This window comes from Electrophorus electricus, chromosome 24 (genome assembly GCF_041902795.1).
Source record: "Electrophorus electricus isolate QZ-2024a chromosome 24, ASM4190279v1, whole genome shotgun sequence".
Taxonomy (NCBI): domain Eukaryota; kingdom Metazoa; phylum Chordata; class Actinopteri; order Gymnotiformes; family Gymnotidae; genus Electrophorus; species Electrophorus electricus.
The window spans coordinates 9,966,289-9,984,874 of NC_137520.1; the positions used below are offsets into that span (position 1 = coordinate 9,966,289).

An 18,586-nucleotide genomic window follows, 5' to 3' on the forward strand; every position below is an offset into this window, starting at 1 on the left:
TCATTAGCCATAAAGATCACAAGTTGTAGGGTACACTGTACATATCCATTAGTTACATTCAGTAAGTTAATTTGATGTTTTGCATTATTCTCAAAACATGGACAGGACCACAATGATGAACATGATGTACAAAGCACAATATTTTAGACTAATTTTACAGTCTTGGTGTCCTTTTTTATGTTAATAATGTACCTGTGCACTGAACATAGGCATAAACATCTCTGACTGGGGGGGTCAGAATTGCTCCCCTTAAGTTAAACTTGCCCCTCTTTAAATGCAGCTCACACATGGTTCTCACCTGAGAATACATTAGGCTGTGGGAAAGAGATTGTCTGAGTATGACCTCAGGACCAGGCAAGAACAGGATACTATCAATCAAAAAATTTTTTTAAAATGTATATTAAAAATAATAAATAACAATAATTAAGACCACGAAATCGATCTATTACAACAGCACTGGTATTGAGATATTAGTATTTCCATATAGAGAAATTGACTTTCCATGCTAAATGCCTTTCTCATAACCTGTTCCATTCATAACCTGCACTCATCACACACACTTCAGACACCAGCAAAAAGGTAACTCTCGTATCACTAATTTGAGTTGCTGCTAACTCTGTTACTACATCTTGCACTTTGCTGTGCAAGTGCACCTGTTCCGTTGCTTCTTCCATTTTGTCTCTTGGTCACATCACTACGCAACTCCTTGAGAGTCCACGTTTACCCTGTGGAGCTCAATCCTCCACCAGAGCAGCCTGGGCAGCACCCGTCGCACCTCGTGGTTGCGGAGGCTGTAGATCAGCGGGTTGACGCACGGTGGCACCTGCAGAAGCAGCAGCAGCACCACATGCAGCACGCCGGCTGACCGTTCAGACGAGCCCCTCGGCGTCAAACCGGTTGCCATGGAGCCCTTCAGCTCCCCCAGGGTGTCCGTGGCGATCTTCAGCAGCATGGGCAGCAGCTGCAGCAGTAGCATGGAGCAGTAGAAGAGCACGGTGTTGCGTGCCCGCAGGTTGAGCTGCTGGAAGGGCTGCACGGCGTCGCGCGCATCCTGGTACATGCGCAGGTAGGAGAACGAGTAGGAGAGCACACACAGCATGGTCACCACGAAGCCGCTCACCTTCCGGAAGATGGCGGTGGCGCGAGGGAAGCCCAGGTGCACCTCCACTGTGTCTGGCTCACAGAGGAGCCCTGTGGTGGGCTTGCCCATTAGAGCCCTGCTGTGCCCTAGACTCATAAGGGCTATGTTCACTGCTGAGATGCTGAAAGAGAGCAGCCACGTGAGGCTGACGGTCAGGTACAGGCGCCTGGAGGTGAGGATGCGCAGGTAGTGGATGGCTTTGCACACGTACAGGTAACGCTCCAGAGCCATGCAGGTGATTGTGAGCATGGTGCAGAAAATGCACATGGTACCGATGAAATACTGGATCAGGCACCAAGCCCCATAGGGTAGTGTGCGCCTCAGCAGCAGGCAGTGGATAACTGTGGGACCCTGGGTGAGAATAAGCAAGAGATCACTTAGGATAAGGTTTTTAAGCAAGGCGTAGCGTGGCTCCCAGGATAGGTCTTCAGACCTTCCGAGGCCAAGCAGTGCACATCCGTTTATGAGCAGGGAAAAGGCGCTAAGTGCCACAAAAATGCAAAAGAACACCAGCACAGCTGTCTCAGAAAGAAGAATACAACGGAAAAGACAGCGTCCTCGGTCCGGCGTGGGCAGACTTTCAAAAGTCGTAACGTTGTCGGTCTCCGGTAGTTTAACACATGGATCGGTAAGATTGAACCTCTTGTCGTTATCCATAGCAACGCTTCTTCTCTCTCTCTCTAGGATGCGCAGAATTCGGTCATGTTCGAGTCTGTATCCTCTCTGTTCATTTTCTACGCTTGATTGCGAAACGGAGCGCTTTGTTTCTTAGGAGGTATTTAATTATTTATTTTTGTTCTGACGTGTATATGATTTATACGGGATTAGTCTTATACTTTCCTGAAATCATTTGATGGTTTACAATCATGTATGGCTTTGTAAAGATCTTTGGAACTTTTACGTCGTCCTTTATTAGTAGTATCCTGTTTATTTACTTATATTAAAAAAAATTAAAGTGTAAGACCAAAACTTGTTTTAAAACACGGCATCTACGTCTCCTCGATGAGTCTTTGATGCGATGAAGATTTACGTTAGAAATGATAAAAACGATACATGATATGATTGTAATGTTATGTAGTAACGTTTAATATCCGTCTATCGAGTAGTTTGCACCTCTGCTGAGCTCTGCACGTGCTTTTGGCGGCATCAGCAGCAGAAAACCGGTCCTCTGCAATGTGAGTATTTAAAAGTGAATATGCACCTCTTTTGAAACGTTACTGTATTTGGAATACTTGAGACGCTCACCTTTATACGCTACACCTGATGTCGAGCTTGTCACAAGAAACTCTTTAATTTGAACACAAAATTGTGACAGGAAAAAAATAACTTGCTTATCTGTGTTGGTTGAAACGTATTCCGTTTCCGAGATTCATTTTGCCTTAATTCGCTGTTCACACCCCTGTAATTTTAGGAACTAAAAACAATAAGCTCCACAAGATTCAGCCGAAGATAAAGTAATTAAATACAATATATAATAATGTTGTATACAAGCAAATTCCCTTGCCTAGTACATCTTAATTTAATGTGAGAATTTGTCCATGATTTCTTCCACTGCCGCATCGTTGCCCTGATCACACGGCTTGATTTGTCGCACAGAATGATGATTTTATAGCGGGGTGCTCGCTTTCATTAAAAACATGAATATACCTTCATGAATTTTTGGACTTTCAAAATATGCACCACACTGAACTTGTTCTTAAGTTGGTAAAGAAAGAAGTGCCTTTAATAATTCGGATAAATGAAGGGTTTCGGAATAATAAAGTGGTTCCCATGCTGAGTTCCCGTTGAGGGCGTAGCCTACAGACACGTTATATGATGTAGTGGCAGCCAGTTCATGTAATAACATTTTCTTCTGATTTTCTCAGTAATCAATGAAGTCTGGAAACGTTGCTGTCTTGAAATCACATTTGTATACATATTCTAAGGTAAAATATGATTATCTTTCAAATTTGTATCAAACTCATTTGATACCTTTCAAGATTTGGGATTGTTTATCTCTTATCTGTAAATGTGATGCAGTTCACGTTTTGTAAATTTGTGGATAATGAAAATTTAATTTAAGATCAAAAACCTTTGTGAAATGCCTGACTGTAAAGTACTTATATATGTATGCAATAAACAAATAACTGTAGTGGGTTTTCTTTCTTATTATTCTTATCTGTAGCTATCAGAGAAAATGGTCCAGATAGTGTTAATTCAATCTTGGCCCAACATTAAATAACTTCAGTGTGTCTATGGTGGTAGTTTCAGTGTTGAAAAGGACAGAGGGTTTTGAGGAGGAGACTGGGGGAGGCGCTCAGCTTGACTTCCCTTATTTAGTTTGTAATGTGTCTCAAGTTGGCCTCCAGGGTCCAGCTGCTCTTCTTAAGAATGTCTAAGAATAGAGTGGGGAATAAAAGTGGAGTATGAAAGGGAGTGAGTGAGCGAGAGCGAGCGAGAGAGAGAGAGAGAGAGTGAGTGAGTGAGAGTGTGTGAGTGAGTGTCTGTCATCCAGCTGGTGCTGTCAGTCTTCTGCTCATAAGCCTCCTGATGTGACTGCGAGAACATCAGTTACTCAAATAGAGGAGATGCTTGTTAACTGAGCTCTCAAATTTTTATAAGTGTTGTCTGTGGGTTTTATCTGCACTAGCATGTACGGGGTGCCAAGCAACACTGAAGGGGGCTTTTCTGATGACAGGCTACTAAATATCAACTGAATGAGCTCTAGTTTTCCTAAGACTACATGCTGCAGGAATGTTTATTTTCAGTGCTTCAGTGTTTTCAAACTGATATTTTTTTCAAACTTAAAGATGGACGAAGGCACAGTACTGTTAGCATTTAATTACACTTTTGTAAAATAATAAAGCAGAATGTGCAGAATCTGGGCCCTTCCAAATACATTGCTTTATTGTTTTATAGGTTTCATTAATACATTAAGTGGTCCTGATTTGTATATGGACCCCAATCATTAAGAATGGGGCTTGATTATGTTAATTAGGATTAGGTAAGCATACGTGGCACTAACGTGACTCTAATTAATTAGTGAAAATCCTGAATGAGTGGAAGGAAGGTAGGATGCATAGAAGAAAGTGTCTCAGAATTAGAAGAAACTGGACTCAAAATGAGGATTCACATTTCATTAAAAGAAAACCTAAATCAGCCACATTCCCACTAGCAAGTGGTTAAGCTGTTAAAATGGTCCCTAGTCATTATTTTTAAAAAGTGTCAGGAAATGTACATTGCAATCAGAATGGGAAAAATTAACTGCCAAACTTTTGTTTTTTCATCATTCTCATATTTACAGACCTGCAAGGTAACAATGCTATAGATGAATATTTATACTTCCTTTTATATTTACAGGATTTAGCTAACACCTTTGTACCAAGCAACTTGCAATTATGACTGCATACAACTTGAGGGTTATAGGCTTTGCTCAGGGGCCCAACAGTGGCAACATGGCAGTGGTGGGGCTTGAAACAGCAACCATCTGATTACAAGTCAAGTACCTTAACCACTGAGCTACCACTACTTTTCATGTTTGCAATGAGAGAGAACAAACCTTTAGTTCCAAACCTCTTCTGTCTAGCCTTCATTCTCACCATGTAATAATTAACTCATTATTGAATGGTTATTTGTAAGCTGACCAAAAATGTTGCTGAGCTTGTAGAGCATTATCTGGCTATATTATATGCCTGTAATTTATTAAATATGAATGTGCTCCTTTGTAGATTTACATATGCATGGATGGATATCTTGTTGTAGTGTCAACACTAAGACTGTGTGTGTAGATACACTGTCTGGCCAAAAAAAGGTCACCACCTGGATTTAACTAAGCAAATAGGTAAGAGCCTCCCATTGGATAATTACTGCATGGGTGATTATGTTTCAGCTGGCAACAAGTTATTTAACCCTAACTGATGCAGTGAGTGGCTTCTCATTTGTTAAACAACCATGTTGAAAGACACATCCTGTGGTCGTGGAACAGATGTTAATCTGTTTCAGAAGGGTCAAATTATTGGCATGCATCAAGCAGAGAAAACATATAAGGAGATTGCTGAAACGACTAAAAATCGTGTAAAGAACTGTTCAACGCATTATTAAAAAGCAGAAGGACAGTGGGGAAACATCATCTTCGAGGAAGGAATGTGGTCGGAAAAAAATCTTGAATGATCGTGAATGGTGATCACTTAAACGTGTGGTGAAATCAAATTGTAGATAAACAACAGTAGAACTCAGGGACATGTTTAATAGTGAAAGTAAGAGCATTCCCACACGCACAATGTGAAGGGAACTCAAGGGATTGGGACTAAACAGCTGTGTAGCCTTAAGAGAACCACTTATCAGTGAGGCTAACTGGCAAAAACGGCTTCCATTTGTTAGGGAGCATAAAGATTGGACTCTGGAGCAATGGCAGAAGGTCATGTGGTCTGATGAGTCCAGATTTACCCTGCTCCAGAGTGATGGACGCATCAGGGTAAGAAGAGAGGCGGCTTAAGTGATGCACCCATCATGCCTAGTGCCTACCATACAAGCCTGTGGGGGCAGTGCTATGATCTGGGGTTGTTGCAGTTGGTCAGGTCTAGGTTCAGCAACATTATGTGCCCAAAGAATGAGGTCGGCTGACTACCTGAATATACTGAACAACCAGGTTATTCCATCAATGGATTTTTCCTTCCCTGATAGCACGGGCATATTCCAAGATGATAATGCCAGGATTCATCGGGCTCAAATTGTGAAAGAGTGGTTCAGGGAGCATGAGACATCATTTTCACACATGGATTGGCCATCACAGAGTCCAGACCTGAACCCCATTGAGAATCTTTGGGATGTGCTGGGGAAGACTTTGCACGGTGGTCCAAATCTCCCATCAATACAAGATCTTGGGGAAAGATTTATGCAATTCTGGACAGTGATAAAAGTTGTGACATTGCAGAAGCTTGTGGAAATGATGCTACAGTGAATGCTTGCCGTAATCAAAGCTAAAGGCAGTCCAACGGAATATTAGTGTGTGTGACCTTTTTTTTTGTCCAGCCAGTGTATATTTGCAAAACCAGTGAAACTCAATCTAAGGATTACCACCATCACCTAGACAACATCAATGGCTATATGGAGAAGGAGATTAGTAGCTGACAAATAACACATTTTCTGTGCCACAAAAAACATCAAAGACAAGAAAATTAAAAGAGGAGAAAAATGAATTTCTTATGGCTTATGGCTTCTCTATTCTGAATATTCATCTTTCTCCTATTCTACTTTGTCTTTAATTACAAATTCCCCAGTGAAGTGTGTTTCATAGGAACATTCACTTGAAAGTATTAAGGTATTCACTTGAAGCAGCAGCTATGAAACAGCAGTTCCAGAGACAGTGGGAAGCTTTTATACAGACAGCTGGAGTAATTGGCAGATAGGGTGAAGAAATACAAGTATGTATGTAATGCCACATATCATAGCCCTTTAATACTGTGATGCATTAATATATGTGTGTGTCTGTGTGTGTCTGTGTGTGTGTGTGTGTGTGTGTGTGTGTGTGTGTGTGTGTGTGTGTGTGTGTGATGGCTAGTGTCCATCTGCTACTGGGATCTGCATCTATGCTCTGCTAAAATAACCTCTTACTGGCCCCCACCCACTTTTTTGATAAATGGCATTGGGGGTCCTTGTCTTGTCCTTTATCTAAATATGGGGCAATGAAGAGTTGTTAGTGGAGGCAATGAGCAATGTGATAAAGCAAGATGCAGGAAAGGGGTGGTGCCTTTGATGTAACCAGGCCAGACATCAGACATTGGTCGATAAGTCCCCAGTCTCAAGCTTCTAACCCAATCCTGAACTTTTCAGGAAAAGGAAGTCTTAAAGGGTGGATATTTATTGGGTGCACATCCCTGGTTAACCTGTTGGACAAATAGGTCCCATTCTTTATTTTCATCTCCTCTCACATATACTGTGAACAGGCCTTCACAATGGTAAGATCTCTTGTATGGGTTATAGCGTATTGATGTTGAGCTCTTAGGCATGGACGAAAAGATTTTAGCATAATAACATCAATTAAAATGTGTTTTCCCCTTTGTGACAGTTTTGAAGGTACTGAATAGAACCATAGAATGGATGAATGACATAACGGTCATGCATGTTTTGAATAGGATGGTATTTTGGAGATTGCATTGCATTAGAAAGGTTTCATCCATGATTGTCTAGTTATTTGTTTTCAGGATAACACGACTTTAGCCTATATCATTGCTTTGTAAGTGTACTGCCAGAACATTTATGTCCTACCATAAACTTTCAGTCTTGTTCTTTCCCCATTTGTGTACAGCGTTTGTGCTGAGAATATTTGTGCTATTGTGTGGGATCACATAATACTGGGTGTTATTCATACCTTTGACTTTATTTCTGGTGATATACATGTACATGTAAGCAGAAGAGTAATGTCTAACATAGTTGGTGTATGAGTGAGATCACAGGGCTGGAGACATTGATGGGAACCTTCACTCCAGTGAAGGATGGTTGGTTGCTTTGTGTTGGTTTGTTCTGTCAGCCGTTCTCTCCATGTAATGCAAGGAACCATGGGGACAGTTTTAGCATAAAACCATCTTCTATTTTTAAGCAAGAATGTTGAGAAGCTTAGCAGGAGAAGACTAGGGAAGACTGGCATAATCTACAGCAGTAACGTGCAGCACGGGCCTCCTGTTCATGTTTGTCCAGTTTTAAAGCCATGTACAAAAAAAAAAGTATGCTGGGAAGCTCTGCTTTTGAACCGGAAGTGGGTTTTTAATTGTGATTTGTGGCATTGACAAACTGAGGGTATGTGTGGGTGGGTGGGTGTGAAACAAGGAAAGCGTATACTCTGACATTTGTACTGTGAATTGCAGAGATGATAGACAAGAGGACATATGTTAGGACGGAGCATTATCTTTAATGCCAGACTCCTCCTGTGACAGTCTTCAGCTGGGAGAGGTATTAATTAGAGCTATATTAGGGTGCTGAATGCATAGTTGAAGTATGTGCTGGTGTTTAAATCACAGGCTTTTTTGATCCCATGTGTGTTGAAGGATTCCTAATCTTATAGCACATGGCACCCTCTAGATTAAATAAGAAACTCCAAGGGTAAAGAATCTAAGTACATGTCAACAAGTAAAAAGAAGGGAGAAACCACATCTACCCTTACCATCTTAAGCAAATTAAAGAACTTATAGGAGTCTTGTGGGGTGGTTAGCATATATTACCTTTAGCTGTTAACAATCTGTTAGATGTGCATGCAATGCCACTGTACAATTATGTGCATTGAAACTGATTATTAGGACTGTGATCTGCATCAAGAAAAGTCTTGAATGAGAGAGTAATATATCTCACCTTGGTACACCTTTGAAATTACTGGATTCAAGAAATATTTGAAGTAGGTTTGTACAATAGGAGGGCTGATGTCTCATCTGTGATGTTTAGTGGAAAAAATCATTACATTGGATTTTATTCCATTTAAATGTTCCACAATGTTTCAAATTACAGGTTCATATCAGTGGGCACCTGCGGTAATTAAAATCAGCACTCGCTAATTTCATCACTATACCCACCTATTGCTTTAAATCCCATGCTTGGACAGAATATATCAACAGAAAGTTCTTCATTTTAGGATAAGATACCATTTACTAGTTGTGAGGGGATTAGTTTTACTTCAGTATATTCTCTTTATATTCACAGAACACATTGAGTAATTACCCAGTATTACAACAAACACTATGTTCTATAGTCATGCGTCTCTTTTGGGTTTAAACCTGGAGAATTAAGATTGCCACTCATTATATTGTTTCAAACCGCATACAATCAGTAACATTATGTGTCTTTGGCAGACCTCGTTGTTCTCTCCATCTCTTTCTTTCTCTGTGTGTGTGTGTCTCTCTCTCACGCTATGCTTCTCTCTCTCTCCTTCCAAGCATTTCCATTGTTTTGTCCCCCTCTCATATGTAGCCTACGGAAGCCCAGACCGACGCCCGCTCCTTCCTAAGTGATGAAATGATTGCTGGTGAGTATATTAGGATGTCAGTGACCATTGCCCTGCTTATGTTAGCTCTAAATCGACATGATTGAGAAAGAGATAAAATCTTTGAATCTTTAATTAAAGTTTGGGCTTTAATAAGATAAATGTAATAAATCACATGAATAAGATATTTAGGCTCGCATACTTGCTTCAGGAAAGATGTACTTTGATATTAATTGCTTATGGCACATTATTTACCACCCTGACGCCCACCATTGCCCTCCAAAAAAAAGATCCTCATCTCATCATTTACAGTTCACACATACTCTGAAAATATTTACATTTACATTTCCAGCATTTGGCAGATGTTTGGCAAAATATGGCATGAAAAGTTCTCTGTATATGTATTGTCATGCTGTGACCTGTTCATTTCTTACTACAGAGTTCAAGGCTGCCTTCGACATGTTCGATACCGATGGTGGTGGTGACATCAGCACCAAAGAGCTGGGAACCGTGATGAGGATGCTGGGACAGAATCCAAGCAGAGAGGAGCTGGATGCCATCATTGAGGAGGTTGACGAGGACGGTATGTTTTCAGTGTGGTAATTGGGTACCATCCCTCTCCATTCATGGGATTTGTTAATTAGACCCATTAAGTTCTATCCACTTCTCCATCCACATGAAATGAACGTGTGATGTGCTTCCCCAGGAAGTGGCACCATTGACTTTGAGGAGTTCTTGGTCATGATGGTGCAGCAGCTGAAGGAGGACCAGGCTGGCAAGAGTGAGGAAGAGCTGTCTGAGTGCTTCCGTGTGTTCGACAAGTATGTCATCACAGTAGCAGTGGCGGTCACAGGACTGACCCACAAGTTCATTCACCAACGGCAACACCATTAGAGAGCCTTATTTCTGAGGATATGATTCAATCCATGGGCAGAAATGCAGTCTTGTAACCAGGTTTCAAAGCATATAGCTTTGCACTCACATAGCAAAGTACAGTACCATGTTTATAGGAAAGTAATTTTAATGTTTGTTATTGTTGAAAACAAACATAAAGTTGTGGGAAAGCTTTTATGCTCATGATATACACTATCAATGTTGAATACATATAGCAGTTTTTGTACTACCCTCCTCAAGACTTTCTTAGATGTCCTACAAAGAAGGTTTAAAGAGATTAGAAGATTAATTTAGGAGATTAATTTCAAAATAGCACACCAACACTCAACCTCTTATACAGACAAAGTACTCAGAAACACATTATATCTAAGAGTAAATGCTAGATATTCCTGACATATCATAAACAAACTTTTCAAAGTGTTACAGTGTAGCTCAGCACTGATTTACCTAGACAGAATGAACATGCACTCAATAATCACTGAGAGATATATATTAAACTTACTTTCATTTGATATGTTACTGAATATTACAAAAGTAAACACAATATACCATTAAGAAGATCTAAAGTGGTAATGTCAGACCTAGACTTCTCACAGCTATTGAGAATGTACCAAACGATTAATGAGTTGGGCAGACTGCACGTCAGTTTTGTAGCCATATTATTTTGCAGATGTACATCTAAATAATAGGAGCTGACTGAAGTATCACCCAATAGTCTCTTTAATCACTACCTATTCATTTGTGTTTTGTAAAGCCTTTGTGGAAGGGGCAAGTAGGTTTCCCTGCTTTAAAAAAACCTTCAGGACTGATTATACTAACAGCCTAATGATACAGATTATGCTTGTTTATTTCTTGCTTGTTTATTTCTCCATTTAAATTGAAGTATGTTTTTAAATTGAAGGCACATTTAACAAGATAATCCTGAGTGAAACTGTTGCCAAAGCTCTTAAATCCATGATAATAGTATTTTATTTTTTTTAAATCATGCTGCTGAATTTTATTACATCATTTTAATTTTGTGTTTGAATATACTTCTTACTCAGTAAAAGTTTAAATATGACACCTGACTAACCTTTAACACATATGATACCATTCCAGTCTACTGTCTTGCAGGAAAAGCAAATGTGTGTTCTACAAGTACCACTAACAGAAACTTATGAATATCAGTAGTCTCCTGGAAATGTTAAGAAAATGAGCATCTAAATTGTTAAATTGTGAAGTCCAAAATCATGTTGTTGTTGCTTTTTTTCATCACTGTGGTGTTTATTCAGATTTAAAATGGAGCAAATTCAGCAACTGAGCTGGCCAAGGCTCTGTTCTTTATGTAGGGATTGACTGCCCTCTTTTGCTACCCCAATAAACAGGAATGGAGATGGCTTTATCGACCGTGAAGAGTTTGGTGACATCCTGCGGTCCACTGGGGAACCAGTGACAGAGGAGGAGATAGACGAGCTCTTGACAGACGGAGACATGAACAAAGATGGAAAAATTGACTTTGACGGTGAAGACATATACGTGTGTGTGTGTATGTATATGTATGTGTGTGTGTATATGTATGTGTATATATATATATATATATATATATATATATATATATATATATACATATATACACAGTCATATACAGTCATATACATGCATGTCATTTTAGCATTATTTTTCTTCTGACTTTCCAGATTCCTGTTTTTCTTTTTCTTCTCATTCTGTCAGCATAATTTTATAATATTGCAGAAAAATATTATGAAGTCACACAAGACAAGTTGTTTAAAAATCTTTTGTTTTACAATAATATGTTCATAGCATCATTGTAATATTCTTCTTTTATTCTTCTTGTTCTAGAGTTTCTAAAAATGATGGAGAACATTCAGTAAAGATGCAACATTCCGTCCCTTCATTTTTGACCCCCAGATAATGAGAAAACAAACATTTGGGAAAAAAAAAACTGTGGAAGAAATTCACACCCATCGAGAGGTTATGGGAGAAAGCTTATCCTGTAGACAATAAGGATATGGACTGAGACCAGAGGTGGTGTCCTTCTGGAACTATCTCTTTTGGACTGTGAAATATCTATAAATAACCATCCAAACCTTTTAAGAGAAAGTAACTATGGCCTAACCCCCCCACCTGAAAGCCAGCTGTCCCCTTGTGCCCACAGCTCCTTCTTAAGATACGATGTCCCACCTCTTCAAACCACTCGTCTACTTTTGCACTACTGGCCCCGCCCTGTAGTGTTACATAATAAAACAGCCTCACTTTGCCTTTATGTCTTGTTGTCATGGTAAAAAAAAATCCCTCCCTATATCAATTCTAGCTCATATTTCTGCACATTGCATATTTAAAGCATGTAATTTTATGCAATGTAATACTCAATTATTCTATTATGTCAAAGTGGTTGACACATTTACTACTTCTGCAATGAATGATTTCTTATATGACAAACATTTTATGTGGCTAAACTCTCAAGAAGCATCCAAGTTGCATTCTTAAGTTTGTATTCACATCCTGCAGCTAGAAAACGGTTTGAAAGAGGCAGGAATATGTTTGCAGAAACAAGCTGCAAACATATTCCTGAGTGGAAGGTGATGGAGCGCCCCTTGTGCCGCTTTCACTCCCTCACTTTCTAGAAGCTTCAGCCCAGCCCTGGCCGGGCTCAGAGATGGTGTGCTTTCCTCCGTCCTGTTATCAAGAGCAGCTCTGCATTGCGTCCCACTCCAGTGCTTCTCTGCTTCTTTTTGCATTATTTTTCACTCATTGTTCAGAGTCTTCTCTTGTCCCCTATTACATTTTTAAACATGTGAATATTTCTCCACAAATACTTACCTACTGACGCAGGAGGCTATTTAAGGATCTTCACTTAGCCCTGCATGTTACCATGTGAAGAGATTATAGCTGATCTCCAGATAGTGGACACAACACAACAGCAACAGCATAAAATGTTGAGACAATTTTCATCCAAGACAAGAAAAGGGGAGGGAAAAACTTTGAATTCTTTCTGGTCAGGCAGATTCTTCATGCTCAGAAGCTGTATGATCCTTTGACACTTCTAGGTCTTAAACTGATGTGGGTGGTAATTGAAGCACCATGCCAGTGCAGTAATTGCAATCTCCAGAATGGTAATGCCAAGGTGAGATGTCACAAGCCAAATGCAAGACCCAGGAGCGTCCCAGTACTCTTGAGGTGCAAGTGTTGGGCAGGAAGCCATTGCTCCTGTTGTGCACACCACCTTGAAATTCTCCTTTTAAAACATTGTGCTTCTGGTGCAGGTTATAGAGTGCTTTATCTCCTCCCTTTCCCCACCCTATTAGCTTCAAGCAACTGTTGAAACCCTCCCCTGCCAGGCACCCAACACACAGGCACAGACACACACAACCGATCAGCCCTCCTTCCATTTCTCCAATCCGCTTCCTTAATGTTCCTCCACTCAGGAAACATGCACCATACATGGAGGGTCAGGTCCTAGCTCTTTGGGGTATGGACTACCTGCACTGCTGTTTGTTTTTTTTGGAAAGGGTGGGGCGTATCTTGAGACATCACATAGCACAGAATCATTTGCTATTCAGGGAACGCTGAAGTTCTGCATGACAGCACTTTTCTACAGGGGTTTACGGTTTCATGCTGCTTGTGACATGGGGTAGAGCACCTCCCCTGAGTTAATCTTCAGCAAAAGAATATTCTACACAGTGTGTTATTCACATGAATTCCATTTATAATCCTTTAAAGAAAAATACGTCATAATTTTTAATAACTGTGGAGTGTCTAACAAACCACTATTAATAAGTCAGGTTGGTCAGTATCAAAAAACTTTTCAGCATAAAACTATTTTTCCATCTTCCTTCTATGCTGGATAGTTTTTAACTTGCATATATTGTTACTGTTGCACAATGTAATGTCTTGGTTTAGTTGTAAACATTTTCCACTATTGCCTTGACGTATATATGTCACCTGTGAATGTAGTATTTGCAGAACAATCTGTAACTTGGGGTGCAGGAAATAATTATTGTTATCTCAGAACTCTTACCACAACTCCTTGTTTTATGGTCTTTTTTCCTGCAGGAAGACAAAATCTTTTACAGACTTAAAATTTCCCTGTTAAGACGAGATCTGCTGTTTTACAGGTCACCGTTGGCTTGCCAGTGCCTCAGAACCCTAAATGTTCAACATTCTAATTCTGGAGGCCTGTGAGTGCTAAGGGGCGTGTCTTCCTTGACCCGTTTAAAGTGGGTCTGAACTCTCACTTGACGTCTAGTCTATCTGTTGAGGTGCACGCGGATTGACCACTCCTTTGGGCTTGTTTGGTGGATAATAGTGGGAAAAAATAATCCACAGACATGGTAAGAGATCGGATAATCCTGCGCATGAAAGCAGATAAATATATACTTATGTCCTAATGCTAACGACTTACAGCCAAACATTGACGGTTTAATTATATATAAAAAAGAATCCATGTAGTCCATGACACGTTAATGAAGCTGCATGGCGATATTCAATAGACTGGATTATTTAAAATTAATTTTAGTATTATTAATTGGGAAACTGAATGAAGACGTGCGCCTGAGGGACATTGGTGCAATGTAAAATATCAGCAGTTGATGATTAGACGTGTTATGCCTTAAAAACATTCAAACTATTCAGACCTGCTCTACAGAAAAAGTCGTTAGCCTACAAGCTAGTGTTGCGGGTGTAATTCCCAATGTCTTTTGAATATGGATTTGAGAACTGTTATTGAACAGTAATTATTTTTGGTGCGGTTATTATGTAGCACTATAGAAAACCAAACGGGCGGGGAGCCAGTGAGATGGGAGACGGATAGTGAGTGACCCGCTACCTGATCCGGAGTCTGTCAGCAGTGTTTGTGTGGCCGGATTACATGCTTAGGCGACACATTCCTCGAGTTATATTTCGGAATTACCATGTAGAGTCACTGCTTGGGAAGATAACCTGCTGATCCTTAAAATAGCACTAATGCACCAACTGCAGTGCGCAACTGCTTGGAAAAGACCGCCAACTTTTTAAAACAACCGAGGGACCATAATATACTAAACTAATATGGCAACAAGAATTATAACTAATTATCTCGTCGATGTACTTATAATTGTTGGTATTGTGACAATGACATTATGGAACATTTAACGCAACTATTGTTTTTTGTAGACTGACGCGCAACAGGAGGCCCGCTCCTATTTGAGCGAGGAGATGCTTGCCGGTAAGTTTGCGGTAAAAAAAAAAGAAAAAAAAAGAAAAAAGACACAAAACATCACGCAATAACTTGTCCTGTTTGTCCATATTAAATATGTATCAAAATACTTAATTTCTGTAATAATTTGTTATTTCTGTAATTGACAGAGTTCAAAGCTGCCTTCGACATGTTTGATACCGATGGTGGTGGTGACATCAGCACCAAAGAGTTGGGTACCGTGATGAGGATGCTGGGACAGAATCCAACCAGAGAGGAGTTAGCTGAAATTATTGAAGAGGTCGATGAGGACGGTATGTGGAATTTCTTTTAAAGCACATTCTTGTACAGATGTGCATCATTGCCAACTGGGGAAGATATTGGCAGGTTACGAATCCAGCATGGTTATACACTGACAAGAATGTGTTATTTTATAAAATCTTAGGCAGCGGTACTATCGACTTTGAGGAGTTCTTGGTCATGATGGTGAGGCTATTAAAGGAGGACCAGGCCGGCAAGAGCGAGGAAGAGCTGGCCGAGTGCTTCCGTGTGTTCGACAAGTACGTTACTTAAGATGCTCGTGCATACTTCACTTCGAAAATGACAGTGAGAACATAATCCTGCATCCAACACTTTGTACTTTGTCCACAGGAATGCTGACGGCTACATTGACAGAGATGAGTTTGCCGAGATCATCCGCAGTACCGGTGAAGCTATCACAGAGGATGAGATCGATGAGCTTCTGAAGGACGGCGACAAGAACGCAGACGGCATGCTGGACTTTGACGGTACGTTGCATATTGCATTGCAAGGTGTCATCATGAGACATCCTTTAAAAAATAACTCTCCATCTATTAATGATGAGTGAACGAGTACTGTATAAAGCTGTGAAAGTTTATCACTTAAAAGCTCATCACTTAAATCATAGGGTTTGCACTAATTTAATGTTAGATGTTTTTGTTTGTTTGTTTTTAGAATTCCTCAAGATGATGGAGAATGTGCAGTAAAACAGAGACTCATGGACATTCCTGTCCCCTTTAACCCCCGTCAACTCAAACCCATTCATAATCCTCCCTTTTGTCCGACATACGGTCCGTTGTCTTTCCTCCACCATCTTGACAAAGCTATGCTGCTTCAACAGACATACAGACAGGCATTCTGGTGGGGTTTGCCAAGGTTCAGCACACAACTGTGATTCTGAGGTTCGGTTGACCCACATGTTCCTGCAAGACCAGAAGAGCCAAGCTGTGATATGTGGTTCCCAACACCATCACATGATGATGCTAAGTACATCGAGAACACATATTGTGGTAGACCCCACATTGCCGGGCGTTTTAGTCTAGATTTAGACTAGATCAGCAGCATGTTATCGCTGCTTAGACCAAGGCTAAAACCGTAATCCATCATTGTATTTAAGAACAAATGTTTGAAAGAATGGAATAAAAAATCAAAAAACATGCTTGTGTTTAGTTGATGTTTAGATCTGTAAGCTATTGTTCTGAGGACTCCATCAATAAAGTTTTTTTTCTTTTTTTCTCCCTCAGTGTCATTGACCAAATTAATATTTAGGCTAGATGATTGATAGATTGGATAGATAGGGTTCATGATGGCCCCATCTCAACACAAAACATACACATTGCAATTACTGGTTATTTAAAGGAGCAATAAGTCCAATGATTATTCCACACATTATGTAATAGCCATTATACTGACACATATTGACCTGGATGTGTCAGAGATTCTGTAATATGTATTTTAAAAATGGCTGCCTCCATGTGGGGGACCCACTTTGTGGAATAGAAGATGGTTCATTTGAAGACTAATTATTCATGAGAACTGAATTTTACTGGAACAAGTAACCACTTCAAATGATGACTTATGCAATAGTCTCTTTAGAAATCTGGCAAATATCAATACATGTAAAGGATAAACTATTATAATCAGACAGATTCCACCATATATGAATTTTGGTGTATAAATTATTTATGGTTGACCATCTACCTGCTATCCATCTCCTAAATTAATTATACATACATACATACATACATACACACACACACAGAAAGAGAGAGAGAGAGAGAGAGAGAGAGAGAGAGAGAGGGAGGTCCTCCTTCATTTGTGCAAGCAAAGTGGAAGCTCCTCAAGTACATGCATGCTAACTGAACCTATTAGTAACATTATAGGGGCTTTGATTGATGAACAAGTTCAGTTTCCAGGAAAAGTCAATGTTGGACAGAGAATTAGATTTGTAAACCTTTCAATTAAGAAACAACATTAGAAAAATGTTTTCATACTTTAAATCTGTATTTTATTGGTTACTTCTAAAACAAGATCTACAGTATTTTTACTGATTGAAGCACTCACCACTAAGTAATTCGATCAATGTTTGGATTTATCAAGTGTTCAGTAAAAAAAAAAAAGCGAAAGCAGTGAGAAAAATATTCCCTATTAAAATCTAGACATGTTACTGCAACGTGGTTACATTTTCAGGCAAGTCACTGACCATAAATACTAAACGTTTTGAAGAACTTCCAGCAAGTCGTATGTTAACGGTTTATGATCCATAATTTGCCTCATCAAAGGCTTTGCGAGCTCTCTTCAGCTCTTCGTTCATCGTCAGCAGATCTTTAACCCTGGCAAACTTTCGTGGGTCTTTTCGAATGAGAAAAACTATATCTTCCACCTGAACACGGCCTTGACGTCCAATAGACATTGCTTTGTGTGTCATCTCCGTAATGAACTCTATCACTAGATCCTCGAGTATGTCCACTGACTCAGTGTAGGGATTCTGGTCGTCTCCAAACCCATACATCATGCAACGAAGCTCTTTCGAGAAAAGTCTCTTTCTTTTTCCATGACCTGAATCTATACCATTCCCACCATCATCCAACTCTTCGTCAAAGCCTGGATCGTCATCTTCTTCCGCCATATTTGTGCCGGGAAGGCTAATCAATTGCCTTTCAGTAGTGTTACCTACAGTGAACGAACAATAACGGTTAGTTAAAACAGAATTTATATATTATTATTGTCCAAACTGCGACATTTACAAAGAAACGTGCGTCGTTTAAGAAGTGTAAATAACTTACCAAATATCAATCAAAGCAACAATTTCAACACTTACACAGCCACTGACGCTGAGGTAGGAAATGTTTGTTTGCTAGCCATCTAACTAACCCACCAACTGCCTTCCGATTGTAATTAGAGGTGCTCCTGTGTTAGAGCGCCCTCTACGTGTTGGAGGTAGACAAAACGGTACGCGAGTGACAGCTTCAACGTGATCATTCTATAACAGAACAAAACCATTCTCAGAAACACTAAACACAGATCATCAAAACACAACTGAGGTTTAACAAGATTTTCTTAGCAATCATCTTTTAATAGTAGCCGATGGTTTTTAGATTTCAAGTTTCAAGATTTCCCGGGGTGCACT

At 39.9% G+C, this 18,586-nt stretch overlaps 4 protein-coding genes across 5 annotated transcripts; 2 read left to right on the forward strand and 2 right to left on the reverse strand.

The window, feature by feature from the left end:
- LOC145653566 (C-X-C chemokine receptor type 5) lies at positions 1 to 1,541 on the reverse strand. Its single transcript, XM_081707193.1, has one exon. It carries the CDS (start codon positions 1,406 to 1,408, stop codon positions 695 to 697), a length of 714 nt encoding a protein of 237 aa, XP_081563319.1. The 5' UTR covers positions 1,409 to 1,541; the 3' UTR covers positions 1 to 694.
- An 81-nt stretch (positions 1,542 to 1,622) lies between these two features.
- Positions 1,623 to 12,246, forward strand: LOC113569976 (troponin C, skeletal muscle). 2 transcript variants are annotated; one of them, XM_026998124.2, is made up of 7 exons: positions 1,623 to 1,769; positions 2,248 to 2,316; positions 9,077 to 9,131; positions 9,529 to 9,672; positions 9,796 to 9,910; positions 11,348 to 11,484; positions 11,823 to 12,246. In XM_026998124.2, exons 1-7 carry the CDS (start codon positions 1,638 to 1,640, stop codon positions 11,852 to 11,854), a joined length of 684 nt encoding a protein of 227 aa, XP_026853925.2. In that variant the 5' UTR covers positions 1,623 to 1,637; the 3' UTR covers positions 11,855 to 12,246. The 2 variants fall into 2 exon arrangements, with proteins under 2 accessions (XP_026853925.2, XP_026853926.2); XM_026998125.3 differs by lacking the exons at positions 1,623 to 1,769; positions 2,248 to 2,316 and adding an exon at positions 6,923 to 7,077.
- A 1,910-nt stretch (positions 12,247 to 14,156) lies between these two features.
- On the forward strand, positions 14,157 to 16,694 carry LOC113569977 (troponin C, skeletal muscle). Its single transcript, XM_026998126.3, has 6 exons — positions 14,157 to 14,314; positions 15,135 to 15,186; positions 15,327 to 15,470; positions 15,602 to 15,716; positions 15,808 to 15,944; positions 16,132 to 16,694. The coding sequence occupies exons 1-6, from the start codon at positions 14,312 to 14,314 to the stop codon at positions 16,161 to 16,163; spliced, it is 483 nt and encodes a 160-aa protein (XP_026853927.1). The 5' UTR covers positions 14,157 to 14,311; the 3' UTR covers positions 16,164 to 16,694.
- Positions 16,695 to 17,441: 747 nt separating this feature from the next.
- On the reverse strand, positions 17,442 to 18,396 carry taf13 (TATA-box binding protein associated factor 13). The gene is made up of 2 exons (XM_026998109.3): positions 18,243 to 18,396; positions 17,442 to 18,129 (listed from the first exon to the last, which is right to left on the reverse strand). The coding sequence occupies exon 2, from the start codon at positions 18,083 to 18,085 to the stop codon at positions 17,711 to 17,713; it is 375 nt and encodes a 124-aa protein (XP_026853910.1). The 5' UTR covers positions 18,086 to 18,129; positions 18,243 to 18,396; the 3' UTR covers positions 17,442 to 17,710.
- Between the last annotated feature and the right edge of the window lie 190 nt (positions 18,397 to 18,586).